This window comes from Triticum urartu, chromosome 2A (assembly GCF_056163025.1).
Source record: "Triticum urartu cultivar PI428250 chromosome 2A, HENAU_Tu73, whole genome shotgun sequence".
Lineage (NCBI taxonomy): Eukaryota > Viridiplantae > Streptophyta > Magnoliopsida > Poales > Poaceae > Triticum > Triticum urartu.
In genome coordinates, this window is record NC_141874.1 from 740,042,576 (window position 1) to 740,060,579 (window position 18,004).

The 18,004-nt window shown below is 46.6% G+C and overlaps 1 protein-coding gene across 2 annotated transcripts in view; it reads right to left on the bottom strand.

The window, feature by feature from the left end:
• LOC125534458 (WAT1-related protein At5g64700-like) overlaps positions 1-18,004 on the bottom strand; it is a 56,063-nt gene extending 38,059 nt beyond the window's left edge. Inside the window, exons 1-5 of one of the 2 annotated variants that reach the window (XM_087545361.1) lie at positions 17,641-18,004; positions 1,217-1,388; positions 1,043-1,105; positions 446-562; positions 6-246 (exon numbers count right to left, since the gene is read on the bottom strand). In XM_087545361.1, coding sequence (XP_087401487.1) covers positions 6-246; positions 446-562; positions 1,043-1,105; positions 1,217-1,388; positions 17,641-17,881 — 834 coding nt within the window. In that variant the 5' untranslated portion in view covers positions 17,882-18,004. Of the gene's footprint in view, positions 1-5; positions 247-445; positions 563-1,042; positions 1,106-1,216; positions 1,389-12,928; positions 13,183-17,640 lie in introns of those variants that run through there. The other variant, XR_015617677.1, reaches the window with a different exon arrangement.

An 18,004-nucleotide genomic window follows, 5' to 3' on the forward strand; every position in this document is an offset into this window, starting at 1 on the left:
CATACCTGTATGGGATACCAAAATGCATAACATATGCAATCACCCAACAAAAGCAAGGTTCCCCTCATATGATGTTGTCCTCCGGCTACTCCATTAGAAATCTTAATTATGCCTTTTATAACCGAGGTAAAGAGATGCAGTTCCTTTCCGTTGTACATGCTAATCAGCAAAGCCCCACCAAAACATAACAATGCACCAACCACCTTGGCGCTGGCCTCTTTGGATTTGAGGCGCAAGCTCTCCATACTGCAAAATATATCTTGAGAGTTGCATTTTTAATATCCAGTAATTAAGGTAAGTAACTAAGTTATTTATACACAGGGACGAAGTTACTAGTAATTGTAACTAATTAGTAGACTAAAGCTGGATTTGGGTAGCTCTAGTAGATTGGAGGAAAGGAGTTAGAGTATGTTTTTGTACGGTGGAGGAAAGGGTTGTTTATTACCCAAGCAATATTGACAGGACAAACGTGAAGAGCGGAGTCAAACTTGAGAAGATCACACCATAGGAGGCGCTTGTGTCATGTAGCCCATAGTAATACATTGCCATAGGCAACGAGTATCTGTACAATGTAAGGATATCACTATCAACATCAATATACCTTATTCCTTAATAATATACTCAAAGAAAAAGTAACTAAATCACATTTAACATTTGGTCTATATAATTGACTATGAAATTTTAAACATAAGTTTTGCATCAGCCTGTTAATATTTTGTTGTGGTTACGGAGAAATAAAAAAGTCATAAGATATTTGAATAATATGGCACACAATTTTTCCATTTGTTTCTAGGAGGATTTGAAAAAACTTTTAGCATATGGGGATTGTAGACCAGTCGGGTTCAATTTAATTTTTGGCATGGAGCCAAAGAGTTGACTAAGTTAGTTGGCTAATGTATGCTTGGTCATTTTCAGACCAACGTATAACCAATTCGCTTGACTGATTTTGATGGGAACAAAATATAGAGTTACCAGATAAAAACAAAATAATTATTTTGTTTTAGTTCAAATGTATATAGGATAGTTCATTGAGTGTATATACCCGACAAAAGCATTGATGGAGAGCCACACAAGAGCCTTTGTATCCAATTCTTTCCACTCCCCTCTGCAAATTTATCATACACAATCTTGAGTCAATGGTTAAAAGTTATAGTAGTACTTCCCACGATAATAATTTATATTGTTAACAAAATTATCGAGAAACAAAATTATTGACCTTTCGAGGAGTAGAGCAAATGGCAAGATGAAAATGACACCTAGAATGCTTCTATAACAGAGCAATGAGAATACAAACATGCCGCCATCAACTGCTACCTTGCTTAATAGTATAGTTCCTGTGTTGATGAGCTCCCCAAGGAGCACACAGACAGTTGGTTTCCACCTGCTTCCTGTGCAGCAGTTTCAGTCACAATGTTAGAAGTAGCGCACATTCCCCGCAAGCAAAACAAATGCGTTTTATCCCAGTTTAAAAAGTAGAACATCGTCAACATCCGTACAAAAATCTCCATATAGATGCACCTAGTGGATAAATAGTCAGTTGTGACGCACATACACGGAAAAGATTTCCATATTCCGTGAAGAACGTGTCCGTTACATGGACCTAAGTATCCATTTTTTTCATCGAAATAGCATTCACATAATCAGCCATAAACGTTTGCAAATATGAGCACTGAAAAGCTATGAACTTTCCACTGTATATTTTGTTGAGCTTGCAGAAATTGAAATGAACTTTCCCACTTTGCATCAGAATGGGTGATATTTCCAAATGTGAGAATTAACTTCTCAAAGGCTGAAATCCAGCTGCTTTCAAGCAAAAAAAAACTTTGCATCAAACAGATATGCCTATTACTGATACTGAGCGTGGATTTGGTGAACATGTTGGTTCCACCGAACCCCTTACAAATAGTAAATTCAAAAAAAATAGGGAAAATAAAAAAACTAATTTTATTTTCTAACATATGTGGCCGACTGGTATACTCGTGCATGAAGTTTCATGAAGAAATGACATACATGGCATTCTGAGCAAAAATACTACTATATTTGAAAACACTACTTGAATGAAAAGCAAGGTCACATTGCATTTTTTTCACTATGGAATATGTCAGAGGTGGCATTCCTTCACAAAACTTCACACGTGAATAGAATGGTCAATAAAGTTTGATACCCTGATTTTTCAGATTTTTTTCTAGTATCTTTTTTAGTTCACTATTCAAGTGGGTGCATGTTGAATAAGAGCACCTACAACCGGACATACCTAATACAAGTTGCCAAACGCCCGTGGGGGCGTCCAAGCACGTGTGCGAATGGCTACCAGGCATACCCCAAATTTCATCACAAACAACCACAATAGAGATATCGGATTACCATTTTCATACAAACTCATGCAACCACATATGATCTACATCTACTGCTATCAACTACTAAACTACTAGTCCTCATCGTCGGAGATGTTGATGATGTTGGTGCCGAAGCCGCCAGCCTCATGGTCATTGGTGGCCGGGCACACGGCGGGCCCGTCTTCCTCCACAAGCTCGGCGATTCGCCTCACCTCGTGCTCCGACTCGAAGGACTCGAGGAGAACAGTTGCTCCGCCATCTCCGTTTGGGCCCCCTCAAACTTCGCCATGGCGTAGGCCATGTTGAAGCGGCAGAAACCGGATCCGCCTCCACCGCCACCTCCGGCTCCTCCTCGAACGCATCATCCTCCGTCGGCTCCGGTTCCTCCTTCTCCATGGCAGTGTCGTCCTCATCCGGCTCCGCCGCCTCCTCCTCGAACACGTCCTCCTCCGCCGGCTCTAGTTCCTCCTCCTTCATGGCAGCATCGTCCTCATCCGGCTCCGCCGCCTCCTCCTTCTCCTTTGGCTCCGGTGAATCCGATGAAGGGCGACAGTGATACGAGCAACACGCCAGGACCGGATCTCCTTCGGCAACTACAAGCGGTGCTCTGGCATCAATATGGTGTATGTAGTGATCCTCTGCCCGGCCATGTCTATCGGCTACGACGAGCAAATGAAAGTTGGTGGCGTGGGTGGGAGGGAGATGGAAGGAATGGGACGGGCTAAGGTTGGGTTGCCACCGTCCAACTTAAATAGTCAGACTTGCTCCCTCGGGCGGCATGTTGTAGCGTCGCCCCGCGGCATGGAAGGGAAGCAGGAGGCCGTCAGACCAACGGTCTCTGTGTGTCACCGCCCGGGCCCCTGCGGTCAGTCCTACATGTTGCCCACGTCCGGACGCGTCCGGGCGTCCTCATATCTGCCCTAGATATGTGCTAGATACAAGGAGTGCCTGTCAGTCTGGGTATTCGTGCCGGATTTGCTAGACGCGGCTGCGTGTTTGGGGCGGGTATGAGGGGCTGGTTGTAGATGCTCTAACAACTTTTAAATGAAGTGTAATAACTGCTACGTACACATTACGCTTTATACACATCCAAAGGGACTCTTTACGGTGGCCATGGATAGTGGTGTCCTGGCCGTCGACAGCAGTAGCGCACACCACGGTCGTGCCGCGGCCAACGCTGTTTGATGAAGTCCAGCTCAAGCCCGTGTCAGCTCCAGTCGTCGGCGGCGGGCGAAGGGCCGGGGAACGCAGCTGGCCGGGCCAGCGTGAGGCGTGAGGGCGAGGGAGAAGATGGGCAAGGTGGGGGTGAGCTTGGATGCTGCCATGGCAACGGTACTGTGCGTGTGCGTGAGGGGAAGATGGCCCGAAACGATGGATCTGGCGGGGTAATATATACATATCCAGTGACACAGTAAATACACTAGTCAGTGGATATATGGGTCGAATTAACAGTCGTGGGTCGAACGTGACAGGTTGAATTAGTGGAGTAGTTCAGGTTTGGGACCATTTTGAGAACCGCGTGTGCATGCATGCGCACGTTTTTCGTCCAGAAACTGAACCCCCCAGCGCGGGCAAGTGGTAGGTTACGGTGCCCCGTACGCCGTCTCCCGGCACCACACATGCAGTCGACCGTACTAGCGCATGGTGGCGACGGCGGAAGGCGGGGGAGAAGATTCGGCGACCGATCGCAGGGGCGGCTAGTGCATAGTCGCCACCGGCGAGTGGCAGTTACAGTGACAGATAGTTTCCGCCCGCAAGTCGACCGGCCCCAATAATTATTAACTTGGGACATTCGAAAACAAATGAATTTATAAGAATAAATATATGTGCATATGTATGATACGTGTCTGTACTACATTGAAACCTGTCAGGATCCTGATTCCAAGTCACATCGATCTAGCATGTAACACCTCATATCGCTTTGCGGCCTCACGCACGGTATTTTCACGGGTGTCGCCTTACTATGGCCCGGGACCGTTTGCGTCTTTTGACTCACGTATATGATAGTGTCGCTATCATCCATATGACAGAGAACCCGGGCCGACATGGCTAGTCGTGAACCCAAAGCGGTATCAACCTATGGGGACAGGCATACATGAATCAACTTCAAGCATGTCGGTCAGCAGCGTGTGAATCCGGGCTGTAGCACTGGGCTAACAGGACTCCGATAACCCGGGCTGTAGCAGGCTAGGCAGGACTCCGGATGTCACCGACATTTCCCCGAAGGGACAGACGCAGGAACGAAGTGAAACACATGCCGGCCAGTCAAGTGTCCTGAGCAGTAGTACTGGGCTAGCAGGACTCCGGTGAACCGGGCTGTAGCGGACTACTATGGCTCATGGAAGCACAAGACTACATTTCCCCATAAGAGAGGCTACCAAGGATAAACCACTAGGTTGTCGGATCCCACACATACCAAGCATTTCAATCATACACACAATATGCTCGATATGTGCAAATACAACATGGCATCACAACATAACTCTACGACTCAAAGTATTTATTCATTAGGCTCCGAAGAGCGAGATATTACAAACATGGGTCTCATGACCCAACATTCAGAGCATACAAGTCAAAGCACATGCGGAAGCCTAACTTGTCTGAGTACAGACAACTAAAAATGAAGAAGGCTGAGGAGTCTGACTATCTACCAGACCCTCCCAAGGGTACAAGATCGTAGCTGAGGTAATAAGCTAAACGTCGAACCCACGTGGAACTACTAGCGAGATTGAAGTCTCTCTGCAAAACACAAATAAGCAAACGTGAGTACAAATGTACCCAGCAAGACTTACATCAGAACTAGCTACATATGCATCGGTATCAACAAAGAGGGTGGTGGAGTTTAACTGCAGCAAGCCAGCTTTGACTCAGTGGCTAACCTGAACTACGGCTGCAAGTAACTCTTTTCAGGTGGCGCACACGAGTCCACAAATTCACCATACCAATACACCACTATGGATCCGCTCCCGTCTCCCTGCGAGAACGCCATCCATAGCACTCACGTTTATCTTGCGAGTTTTAGAGTATCCACTTTCACTTGTCTATGAACTATGCAAGGGGTCCAAGTTTCCATATCCGAGGAATCCGGCTATTCGAATAGATAATGATAACCCTGCAGGGGTGTACTTCTTCACACACGCTCTCGCCACTTATAGCCCTGCACACGTCATGTACCTCCGCAACCTTCAAGCGGAAGCCGGGCGAGGGAGTCGGCCACGACCTGACTAACCAACAAGTCTCTAGTCCAGGTTTATCGCCTATTCGGGTTCCATCCGCAAGGAGATCCGGCCGGGGTGTCGCTCATGGCCCCAAACGATGTGTGCAGGGTTCCCAAGCCCACCATCCGGGTGCCACTTGGTACACCGTGCCACTGTGCCTAGTCTGTCCCAAGCCCACCTGTATCGGGTGCCACTTGGTAGACTACTAACACTACCTACAAACACCAGAAACTAGTTGCAACTCCTGGACAAAGATCGAGTTGATTAATAAGCCGAGAGGGGCCGAGTTACCGGAACCCAATGTGTGGTAGTAACTGTTCATGGATCACAAACACAGGGCTCAGTTTCTGAGGACGGCTGCAATGAGACAACCCACCATGTACTCCTACATGGCCTCTCACCGCTACCTTTACCAAATCATGTTCACACACTTAGCTCTCAACGGTAGGACATGTTCACAACGTTCCAATTCATTCCCGATGAATCAGACCGGACTCAACTCTAAGCAGTAGCAGGCATGACAACAAGCATGAATGAGTAGGCACATCAGGGCTCAAACAATTCCTACTCATGCTAGTGGGTTTCATCTATTTACTGTGGCAATGACAGGTCATGCAGAGGAAAGGGGTTCAGCTACCACAGTATGTAACAGTTGAATCGGTGTTGTCCTAATGCAGTAAAAGAGAGCAGGAGCGAGAGAGTGGGATTGTATCGGAATGAACAAGGGGGTTTTGCTTGCCTGGCACTTCTGAAGACAATATAGTTCTTCATCGGTGTCATCGATCACGTCGTCGGAAACATCGTCGTCTGAGAGGGGACGGTTACCGGCAACCAGGGAAGGACACAATCAATGCCATGCAACAATATGATGCATGAATGTGACATGGCAATATGCTGTTGATTGGCCTAATGCAACTAGCAACAAGTTAAATGGAGTTGGTTTGAACACTAGGTTCAAATTCAAACTCCATATGTGATTTATTAAATGCCATTTATTTGTTTTGTCCAAAACAGGGGACAAACATTGTTCAAACATGCATGAAAATGCCATAAACAGATTCCTTGAATTTTTCTGATAATTTTTCATATATAAATTATTTCATTCTGACATATAGATTATTTTCTATGATTTTTAGAAGTTTTAGGCATTTTCTGAAATAAATAAATCATTTAGATTTATTTAAAATCCAGAAAAGGTTTTACTGCGTCAGCATGACGTAAGTGTGACGTCATCAGGTCAACTGTGGCTGGCCAGGTCAAACCTGACCAGTGGGACCCACTGGCCAGTAGTTAGTTAACTAACTAAAGTTAGTTTGTGTTAAACTAATACTAATCCTAGTTTAGTTAGTGGCCTGGGGCCCACATGTCAGTGAGTCAGGGGAAAGTCAAACCCCGGTCAAGCTGCGTCAAACCCGCCGGACCAGGTCAACGACTCGTCGCCGGCGACAACAGAGACGGCGGAGGGCTTCGGGAATCGCCCACAGGCGACCAAATCGACCGCGGTTTGGTCCTACGCGTAGCTGGGGCTCTTGCGCATCTAGTGGGGCAAGTGGGAGGAGCTGGGGTGGAGCGAGCTCGCCGGAATCGAGCTCGTGGCGGCGGCCGGAGTACGGGTGCACTCGGGAGCGGGGCTACGGTGCCCGTGGGGTGGCGTGCTTGGCTCCTACGGCACCTACGCGGCGTGGTGAGCACGTGGGTGTGCTCGGTTGGAGGTTGCGGCAGCTGTGGCCATGGCGGCGAGAGGCTCGGCGGCGGCGGCGTTCGGTCTCCGGCGAAAAGCACGGCTAGAGGAAGGGTTCGAGAGGAAAAACAAGGGGGAAACGATGGAGGCTCACAGAGGGGTCGAACGGAGGCGAAGTCGGGGCCGGGGAAGCACGGACGGCGGCGAATCGAAGACGAGGTCGCCGGTGGCCGAAGGTTCAAGAAGAGCTTGAAGGCGACGCTGCAGGGCTTCCGGCGGGGCGTGGTTCAGTGAGGGGGTCGAGGACGACGTCGCGGAACTCGTGGGCACAACCGAGGGGCGAGGGGGTAGCTGTGGCCGTGGTGGTTCTTGTCGGCGGCGGCCGCCACGTTCGGTGGTGCGAGGGAGAGAGCCAGAGGAGGGGGAGGAGCACGGGAGAGAGAGAGAGAGAGAGACCCGGGAGGCTGCGTGGCGTCCCCAGGGCGTCGAGGGGGAAAGCGGCAAGCAGGAGGTGGCCGTCGGTGGCCGTGCGCGTGCTGGCGCACCGCGGGCACACGCCCATCCTCCTGGCAAATGAGGAAGACGACAGGGGAGGGGGGCCAGGTGGGCTGGGCCAGCACAGGTAAGGCCTAGGAGGCGCCAGGTTTGTTTCCTTCTCTCTCGCTTTTATTTAGTTTCTGTTTTCTATTTTTCTGTAATTGTTTTGACTTAAATAAAATGCTAAGGCATTTTCAAAAACCCTGAAAATAAATGTGGGCTCTGTATGGAATATTTCCAACATCCCTCACTTAAGTTCAGAATTATTTGGACATTTAAGATATTATATAGCATTTAATTGTCCAAATTCAAATACATATGAATTAACTCCAAAATCCAGAAATGTCCTAGAAATGTGTGCATCATTTTTGGAAGAAGTTTTCACCCATTCCAAAATTGATGAACTTTTCTAAACGCCATTTTGGGTAGATGGAAAGGATTTAATTTGACCCTAGTTGTATTTCACTTGCTGCTAGGGTTTATCAGTCCCCATTTCAAAATTAATAGATGTTGAAAATGATGCATGGATGCAATGCCACTAATTACAAGAAGATTTCTAGGGCTGTGACAACTCACCCCCACTAAACAAGAATCTCGTCCCGAGATTCAAGAAGTGAAGTAAGAAGACAGAGGGGTCACAAAACTATCACAGTCTTCTCGATCGAACTGCCCTTCTCGAAGATACCGATATATTGCATCACATTGATCTTGACGTCTTGCTTTGAGAACTACATCCAACATGACAACAAGAAGAAAGGGAAAATTTAGAAGAATCGATCTTCTGGAGGTTCGAGCAACTTAGGATCATCTTGATGATCACAAGATCAACTCATGGGATGAGACATAGAAACATCTCTGGAGCTGAGAGGCAAAACTTGCATCAGGAGCGACAGAAGAAACAATTTGACGAGGGTTTCAAAGTAGCGAGGGAAATTGCCATGATTCTGAAACAGGGCACCTCGGGGAAGGTGACTCGAAGAACTATTCCCTTAAGTGGCAAAAGAATTACTTTTGATACAAAGATCATTGAAACTCTCTATACCAGCCTAAGGCAAACACAACGATCGTTTGAGGAAGTTCGAAGAATGGCATACTCCGACTAGAATGGATGATGTGGACTATCTTGTTGAAGACAACGCAATGGATGATTTTTGCTTATCATCGAAAATGGATGAGACCCATGGTAAGTCCACTTTTGAAGATGATCCTGAACAACAACTATTGAGGTGCAAGCTGGGAACAAAATGCAAATGTTGGGAATGATTCTGGTAACTGGGGAAGAGCTCAACAGTCGAGAGTGAGTCCACTGTTTGAAAAGGTTATAACATAACCGAGGAAACTGGAAGCAAATCCCAGTTAACACCAACGGTAAAACCTGGTGCTAGCGCGTGCTCTCAAGAACTTGAGCATCTCCATATTCATCAAGGTTTTACCAATATCCGTGTCAAGGATCCTGGCAACACAACATACCACCATGATGAATGGTGATGGATAATGCAGATGCAAAGGAAGATAACACTTTCTCAGATTTCACCTTAGCGAGGCCAAGGGAACAAAATATGGATGATCGACCGAGAGACATTTAGCACTCCGCTTCTAATGTTCTCCTTGATGTGCTAGGATAACCCATTTATTGATAAGGTTTGGTATCTAGGACATCAAGTAAAAGGTCGGACTTCGGGAGCACAAGAATCCGTAAGGATTAACTACGGAGGTAAATCCTACGAATTCCTCATGGGGAGGTGGCCAACTTTCTTCAATCGAGATACTACAATAATAGGTCTTCCGGCTGGATGTGTTGGCCACGACATCCACTTTACCGGTTATCGAGGGACCAATATTATAGTTCTTGGAAAATGCTCCAACCATCATATCTGCCTGAGATTCAGATTTGGTTGGTGTTAGGATATTCCAGACTCATCGAGTCTAGAAAGGAAAATGAAAGTTTGCAACACAAATCGACGAGACGACGTTGTGAGATTCTCGGGGAATGAACTGCGATAGCAAGCTCCAAAACATGAGATAGTTCTGCTACAACATGTGAACACGTTGTCCCAGACAAGTATGACCACATAGTAGTCTTATAATAAAACACTACCGAGTTCTGGTGGGGAACCATCATTGAGGATATCGAAATCTTGTGCATGACCTAGGATAGCACAACAACTTCTTTTCCTGGAACAGGTCAATCAGTGGCTTAGTGTGCTATGGAATTCATATGGAATGAAGATGATCAGTCTATCAGACCATGGAATACTTCGCACGTGCATGACTGACTTGGGATGATTCCAGAGGAAGCAAAACTAACTTTCTCGAACTCATGGCGGCAACTTGCACCAAATGCACGTGAATCAGAGGAAGTCACTTCTTTCATCCAACATATGCTTCATGAGCTAGCATGAAGAGATGCTTTCAAAAGTTTCCAACACTCGCTTAATGTTTGACAAAATCATGGAGAGGACATGGATGTTGTCGATGGGCTCAACAACAATTCATCCAGGTTTCCATATAAATGGAATTCCATAATTAAGTGAACAATGTGATAGTATTGGTCAGACCAAAGGATGTAATGGTGTATGCTCGAGGAACAACCACGAGTAAGACAACATTATGAATATCGTTGGCTCTAACTTGATTTGACGATAGCCCACACTCAAATCAAGGTTTGGACAAGATGATAGATTCAACAACCGATCACGAGGAACAATCGATGAAGGTATCATCTCTCGTCAACACACACACACAAGATATCCCCTTTGGAGTGAACTAAGTGGATTAAGCTTTTTTTCTTCCAACTCTCCAAGTTGTTATTTAGCTTGACCAACTAGCTCAGGGGTATCCAACACAGATTCTTGGAGAAGGAGTGGTTTACAAGAAACCAACTTGATCACGAACTCAACATAGCGGTCAGGTGACAACCTGGTAACACTTTCGAGAAGATATTCGGAAATTCACGAACCACCAATATGTTACAAAGCTCGAGAACAATCTTGCTTTGCGAGGCAAGACGATGTGACCAATAGAGAAAGGGTTTGACACAATCCTAACTCATTGATCGAATAGTGCACCAGAAATAAGGACAAGGTAGCACGATCAATCCTAGAATAGTGATTTGATAACCAACACGCTAAGAATGATAATAATGTCCATAACTACCAAGCAACACAGTTGCTAGGAGTATTGATTTCACACATCATGGTTCACTCGTCGGCATTCCAGTTACAACAACACGGAACCGAGGAATGAATAATGATGGAGAGAAGTATCACTGCGTCAAGAGTTCATAGGAGGCGGTGCAATTCTCATGGCATTCCTGACATAAAGATGGTAACACTCCAAGGTAGAACAAAGCAAAAGCTGGATTGGCATTTTGATCTGTGAAATACAACTGCTTTGACCCAATCCAAGAAATGGATAAGGTACCAGAGTTTGTTTCTCCTAGTCATTCTGAACTAGAATGGCTTGACGGACCACAAGAACGATAAGCACCGATGAACGAATGCTCACATACTCTTGACTATCAACTGATAGATGAAGGTCGGAATATAACTGAAGGGGGACAACTCAAAGGAACATATAACTTTCTGAGTTGTGGATGCATAGATTAGTATGTCGAACGAGTTCAACATATTTCTTCCGGATAACCCATGCAGAAAGGTAGAACTGGCAGAGTCACAATTTAGAATGGAGAACTCCTCAAGAGCACTTTGGTTGTGATCTTTTGGTTCAAAAGAACTTCTGCCATAAGCAGTTCATGGTATTTGGAAGAAGGAAATACCACGGACCTCGAGGACTATCGCAAAGGTTACTAATATTCTAAAGGAACTAGCAAACACTATCAACAGAAGGTAAGTGGAGTGAATCTTGGGTCAGGAACCCAAGAGTAGAATACCTACTACTAAATGGCATCACGCGATGCTTTCAAGAATGATGGCCAGAATCATCACACGGGGAACACAAAACATAGCTAGATTACTAGGTAATCTTCTAAGACACCTAGGATCATAATAATAACTCCAACATGTATGTCGAGGCAATAAATTACCTCAACGCATCGGATAGTATGGTTAGACTGGCCCAAAAGACATCGAACACAGGAGAAAGGGATTTGCAAATGCATCAGATTGTTTAGAAACCTGGGATGACTCAGACAGCATAACGGCTGTAAATGCTCAAAAAGATTTGAGACATCCTACAAAATGGTGGCATAACCACTCAAAATCACGATATCAAGGTTCTCAGGCCAGCCATGAACATATGGAAGTAGTAGGAGCTGAACTGAGGCTTAAACCCAACAATCCCAGGCAACTACAGTTTAGTAATACGTCATCCTGAGAGATAGAAGAGAAGCCTAGTTCTTAACCCTGTAGAAAAGATAAGATGATTCAGATCAGAAGGTCATGAGGATAAGGAGTAAAAAGAGCCTTACGTTCCCTTCCACAATCAATTCCCTTATATAACTAAAGCATTTCTAGACTCAACTTCGACCAGCTTGGCTTGGTAATCCTACAGGCAGTCAGGCTCTGATACCCAAGCTGTCAGGATCCCGATTCCAAGTCACATCGATCTAGCATGTAACACCTCATATCGCTTTGCGGCCTCACGCACGGTATTTTCACGGGTGTCGCCTTACTATGGCCCGGGACCGTTTGCGTCTTTTGACTCACGTATATGATAGTGTCGCTATCATCCATATGACAGAGAACCCGGGCCGACATGGCTAGTCGTGAACCCAAAGCGGTATCAACCTATGGGGACAGGCATACATGAATCAACTTCAAGCATGTCGGTCAGCAGCGTGTGAATCCGGGCTGTAGCACTGGGCTAACAGGACTCCGATAACCCGGGCTGTAGCAGGCTAGGCAGGACTCCGGATGTCACCGACATTTCCCCGAAGGGACAGACGCAGGAACGAAGTGAAACACATGCCGGCCAGTCAAGTGTCCTGAGCAGTAGTACTGGGCTAGCAGGACTCCGGTGAACCGGGCTGTAGCGGACTACTATGGCTCATGGAAGCACAAGACTACATTTCCCCATAAGAGAGGCTACCAAGGATAAACCACTAGGTTGTCGGATCCCACACATACCAAGCATTTCAATCATACACACAATATGCTCGATATGTGCAAATACAACATGGCATCACAACATAACTCTACGACTCAAAGTATTTATTCATTAGGCTCCGAAGAGCGAGATATTACAAACATGGGTCTCATGACCCAACATTCAGAGCATACAAGTCAAAGCACATGCGGAAGCCTAACTTGTCTGAGTACAGACAACTAAAAATGAAGAAGGCTGAGGAGTCTGACTATCTACCAGACCCTCCCAAGGGTACAAGATCGTAGCTGAGGTAATAAGCTAAACGTCGAACCCACGTGGAACTACTAGCGAGATTGAAGTCTCTCTGCAAAACACAAATAAGCAAACGTGAGTACAAATGTACCCAGCAAGACTTACATCAGAACTAGCTACATATGCATCGGTATCAACAAAGAGGGTGGTGGAGTTTAACTGCAGCAAGCCAGCTTTGACTCAGTGGCTAACCTGAACTACGGCTGCAAGTAACTCTTTTCAGGTGGCGCACACGAGTCCACAAATTCACCATACCAATACACCACTATGGATCCGCTCCCGTCTCCCTGCGAGAACGCCATCCATAGCACTCACGTTTATCTTGCGAGTTTTAGAGTATCCACTTTCACTTGTCTATGAACTATGCAAGGGGTCCAAGTTTCCATATCCGAGGAATCCGGCTATTCGAATAGATAATGATAACCCTGCAGGGGTGTACTTCTTCACACACGCTCTCGCCACTTATAGCCCTGCACACGTCATGTACCTCCGCAACCTTCAAGCGGAAGCCGGGCGAGGGAGTCGGCCACGACCTGACTAACCAACAAGTCTCTAGTCCAGGTTTATCGCCTATTCGGGTTCCATCCGCAAGGAGATCCGGCCGGGGTGTCGCTCATGGCCCCAAACGATGTGTGCAGGGTTCCCAAGCCCACCATCCGGGTGCCACTTGGTACACCGTGCCACTGTGCCTAGTCTGTCCCAAGCCCACCTGTATCGGGTGCCACTTGGTAGACTACTAACACTACCTACAAACACCAGAAACTAGTTGCAACTCCTGGACAAAGATCGAGTTGATTAATAAGCCGAGAGGGGCCGAGTTACCGGAACCCAATGTGTGGTAGTAACTGTTCATGGATCACAAACACAGGGCTCAGTTCCTGAGGACGGCTGCAATGAGACAACCCACCATGTACTCCTACATGGCCTCTCACCGCTACCTTTACCAAATCATGTTCACACACTTAGCTCTCAACGGTAGGACATGTTCACAACGTTCCAATTCATTCCCGATGAATCAGACCGGACTCAACTCTAAGCAGTAGCAGGCATGACAACAAGCATGAATGAGTAGGCACATCAGGGCTCAAACAATTCCTACTCATGCTAGTGGGTTTCATCTATTTACTGTGGCAATGACAGGTCATGCAGAGGAAAGGGGTTCAGCTACCACAGTATGTAACAGTTGAATCGATGTTGTCCTAATGCAGTAAAAGAGAGCAGGAGCGAGAGAGTGGGATTGTATCGGAATGAACAAGGGGGTTTTGCTTGCCTGGCACTTCTGAAGACAATATAGTTCTTCATCGGTGTCATCGATCACGTCGTCGGAAACATCGTCGTCTGAGAGGGGACGGTTACCGGCAACCAGGGAAGGACACAATCAATGCCATGCAACAATATGATGCATGAATGTGACATGGCAATATGCTGTTGATTGGCCTAATGCAACTAGCAACAAGTTAAATGGAGTTGGTTTGAACACTAGGTTCAAATTCAAACTCCATATGTGATTTATTAAATGCCATTTATTTGTTTTGTCCAAAACAGGGGACAAACATTGTTCAAACATGCATGAAAATGCCATAAACAGATTCCTTGAATTTTTCTGATAATTTTTCATATATAAATTATTTCATTCTGACATATAGATTATTTTCTATGATTTTTAGAAGTTTTAGGCATTTTCTGAAATAAATAAATCATTTAGATTTATTTAAAATCCAGAAAAGGTTTTACTGCATCAGCATGACGTAAGTGTGACGTCATCAGGTCAACTGTGGCTGGCCAGGTCAAACCTGACCAGTGGGACCCACTGGCCAGTAGTTAGTTAACTAACTAAAGTTAGTTTGTGTTAAACTAATACTAATCCTAGTTTAGTTAGTGGCCTGGGGCCCACATGTCAGTGAGTCAGGGGAAAGTCAAACCCCGGTCAAGCTGCGTCAAACCCGCCGGACCAGGTCAACGACTCGTCGCCGGCGACGACAGAGACGGCGGAGGGCTTCGGGAATCGCCCACAGGCGACCAAATCGACCGCGGTTTGGTCCTACGCGTAGCTAGGGCTCTTGCGCATCTAGTGGGGCAAGTGGGAGGAGCTGGGGTGGAGCGAGCTCGCCGGAATCGAGCTCATGTCGGCGGCCGGAGTACGGGTGCACTCGGGAGCGGGGCTACGGTGCCCGTGGGGTGGCGTGCTTGGCTCCTACGGCACCTACGCGGCGTGGTGAGCACGTGGGTGTGCTCGGTTGGAGGTTGCGGCGGCTGTGGCCATGGCGGCGAGAGGCTCGGCGGCGGCGTCGTTCGGTCTCCGGCGAAAAGCACGGCTAGAGGAAGGGTTGGAGAGGAAAAACAAGGGGGAAACGATGGAGGCTCACAGAGGGGTCGAACGGAGTCGAAGTCGGGGCCGGGGAAGCACGGACGGCGGCGAATCGAAGACGAGGTCGCCGGCGGCCGAAGGTTGAAGAAGAGCTTGAAGGCGACGCTGCAGGGCTTCCGGCGGGGCGTGGTTCGGTGAGGGGGTCGAGGACGACGTCGCGGAACTCGTGGGCACAACCGAGGGGCGAGGGGGTAGCTGTGGCCGTGGTGGTTCTCGTCGGCGGCGGCCGCCGCGTTCGGTGGTGTGAGGGAGAGAGCCAGAGGAGGGGGAGGAGCACGGGAGAGAGAGAGAGAGACCCGGGAGGCTGCGTGGCGTCCCCAGGGCGTCGAGGGGGAAAGCGGCAAGCAGGAGGTGGCCGTCGGTGGCCGTGCGCGTGCTGGCGCACCGCGGGCACACGCCCATCCTCCTGGCAAAGGAGGAAGACGACAGGGGAGGGGGGGCCAGGTAGGCTGGGCCAGCACAGGTGAGGCCTAGGAGGCGCCAGGTTTGTTTCCTTCTCTCTCGCTTTTATTTAGTTTCTGTTTTCTATTTTTCTGTAATTGTTTTGACTTAAATAAAATGCTAAGGCATTTTCGAAAACCCTGAAAATAAATGTGGGCTCTGTATGTAATATTTCCAACAGCCCTCACTTAAGTTCAGAATTATTTGGACATTTAAGATATTATATAGCATTTAATTGTCCAAATTCAAATATGTATGAATTAACTCCAAAATCCAGAAATGTCCTAGAAATGTGTGCATCATTTTTGGAAGAAGTTTTCACCCATTCCAAAATTGATGAACTTTTCTAAAAGCCATTTTGGGTAGATGGAAAGGATTTAATTTGACCCTAGTTGTATTTCACTTGCTGCTAGGGTTTATCAATCCCCATTTCAAAATTAATAGATGTTGAAAATAATGCATGGATGCAATGCCACCAATTACAAGAAGATTTCTAGGGTTGTGACAAAACCACAAATTATAAATTTGGCGCTGACCGTCAACGTGTTTCTATTCATCCCTCTGAATGAACATATGCACCTCTATTTCTATGAACAAACATATGCACACTCTATCCATATGACCATCTTTAAAATATTGAACCGACACAACATCTTGAGATTGAGGAAGTCACCACAAACGTCTTCGTAGTCGACGAAAACATCTCCTCCACTGACAAACATCGTCGGAAAGGTTGAAATAAATTCAGAAAAATGCAAGCACTAGTGCAAAGTTTAGGACTTGAACCCTCGTGAGCTAGTTCCAGCACAAGGAACCTAACAGTCTACGTGTTTCTAGCTCCTATGACCATTTGGTTTTTTCTTTCTATCAAAGGAGCCAAAACTCTATCCTTTCAGTGAACACCGGTATTAAATTGTAACTGGCTCTAGTGTAGAACGTTCCAACACAAACCGTTAAAATCCCCTTTTGTTGACACAATTTTGAACCAGCGTCTTGCGAGGTGTGTGATACGGGAGAGTTCATAGTAGATGGTTGCATTTGTTAGCTTGTAAACTTATTCTTTTGGAAAGTGTCATGTCATGGTAACTTAATATGTTGCCACCATGATCTCTTTCCTCGGTAATACGTGACATGCCACATATATGCCTAGTTAGCATTGCATGAGGATACATATTACTATCTATATTCCACCCATTATGATCAGTCTCATGAAGAGTGGACTTAGAGCCTGTTTAGATGTCCTACCTCTTAAGGTAAGAGATTATTGTCATGCTTGGATAAAGAATTACAGAGGCTCGGGATAGTTTGGAACTATGTTAAATAGTTCCAACTTAAGTATGCCTAGTACCATGTGTTTTTTGGGAGTGATCCCCTTTTTATCTTGCAGGATATCATCTTTATTTCGAATTATAAGACATTTTGTATATTTTAATATGAACAATATACAGACTGAAACAGGTTAAAAATCACACCAAACTATATATTTTTGATTCATAAAAGAAGATTAAACTCAAAACATCTTATAATTTGGAACAAAGGGAGTATCTTGGATGACGTAACTCTGTTGAAACCATAACGAAATGCGCCATATGCATTCCCCTAATAAAATAATAATAGTAGTAGTAATAGAATAACAGCCTTTGATCTGTAACTGCTATGTAGACTTTACACCCCAACGGAATACTGGATCCATCCATATACCTTGGTCCTGGATGGTGGTGTCCTGGCCGTGGACAGCACACACCACGGCCGTGCCAGCTCCAGTCGACGACGCCGGGAGGAGGGTTGAAGAGCCCGGCTGGCCGCGGGTGGCGGAGGAGGGGAGCGCGCGAGAGGTGGAAGGGATGGGGAGAGAAGAGTCGAGCAAGGTGTCGGTTAGCACAGACGCTGCCATGGCAGGGCAACGGTGGGAGGGAAAGATATGGATATGGCTGGAAGCCATTAGTAGTCATGGACGACCTGGATTTAGTGGCTAGCACGTTCTGTTCTCCCTCCCTGTCCCTAGTGAGTAACAGTGGCCACATTTACGGCACCGCACAAGCAGATGTGTAGCTAGATGACCGGC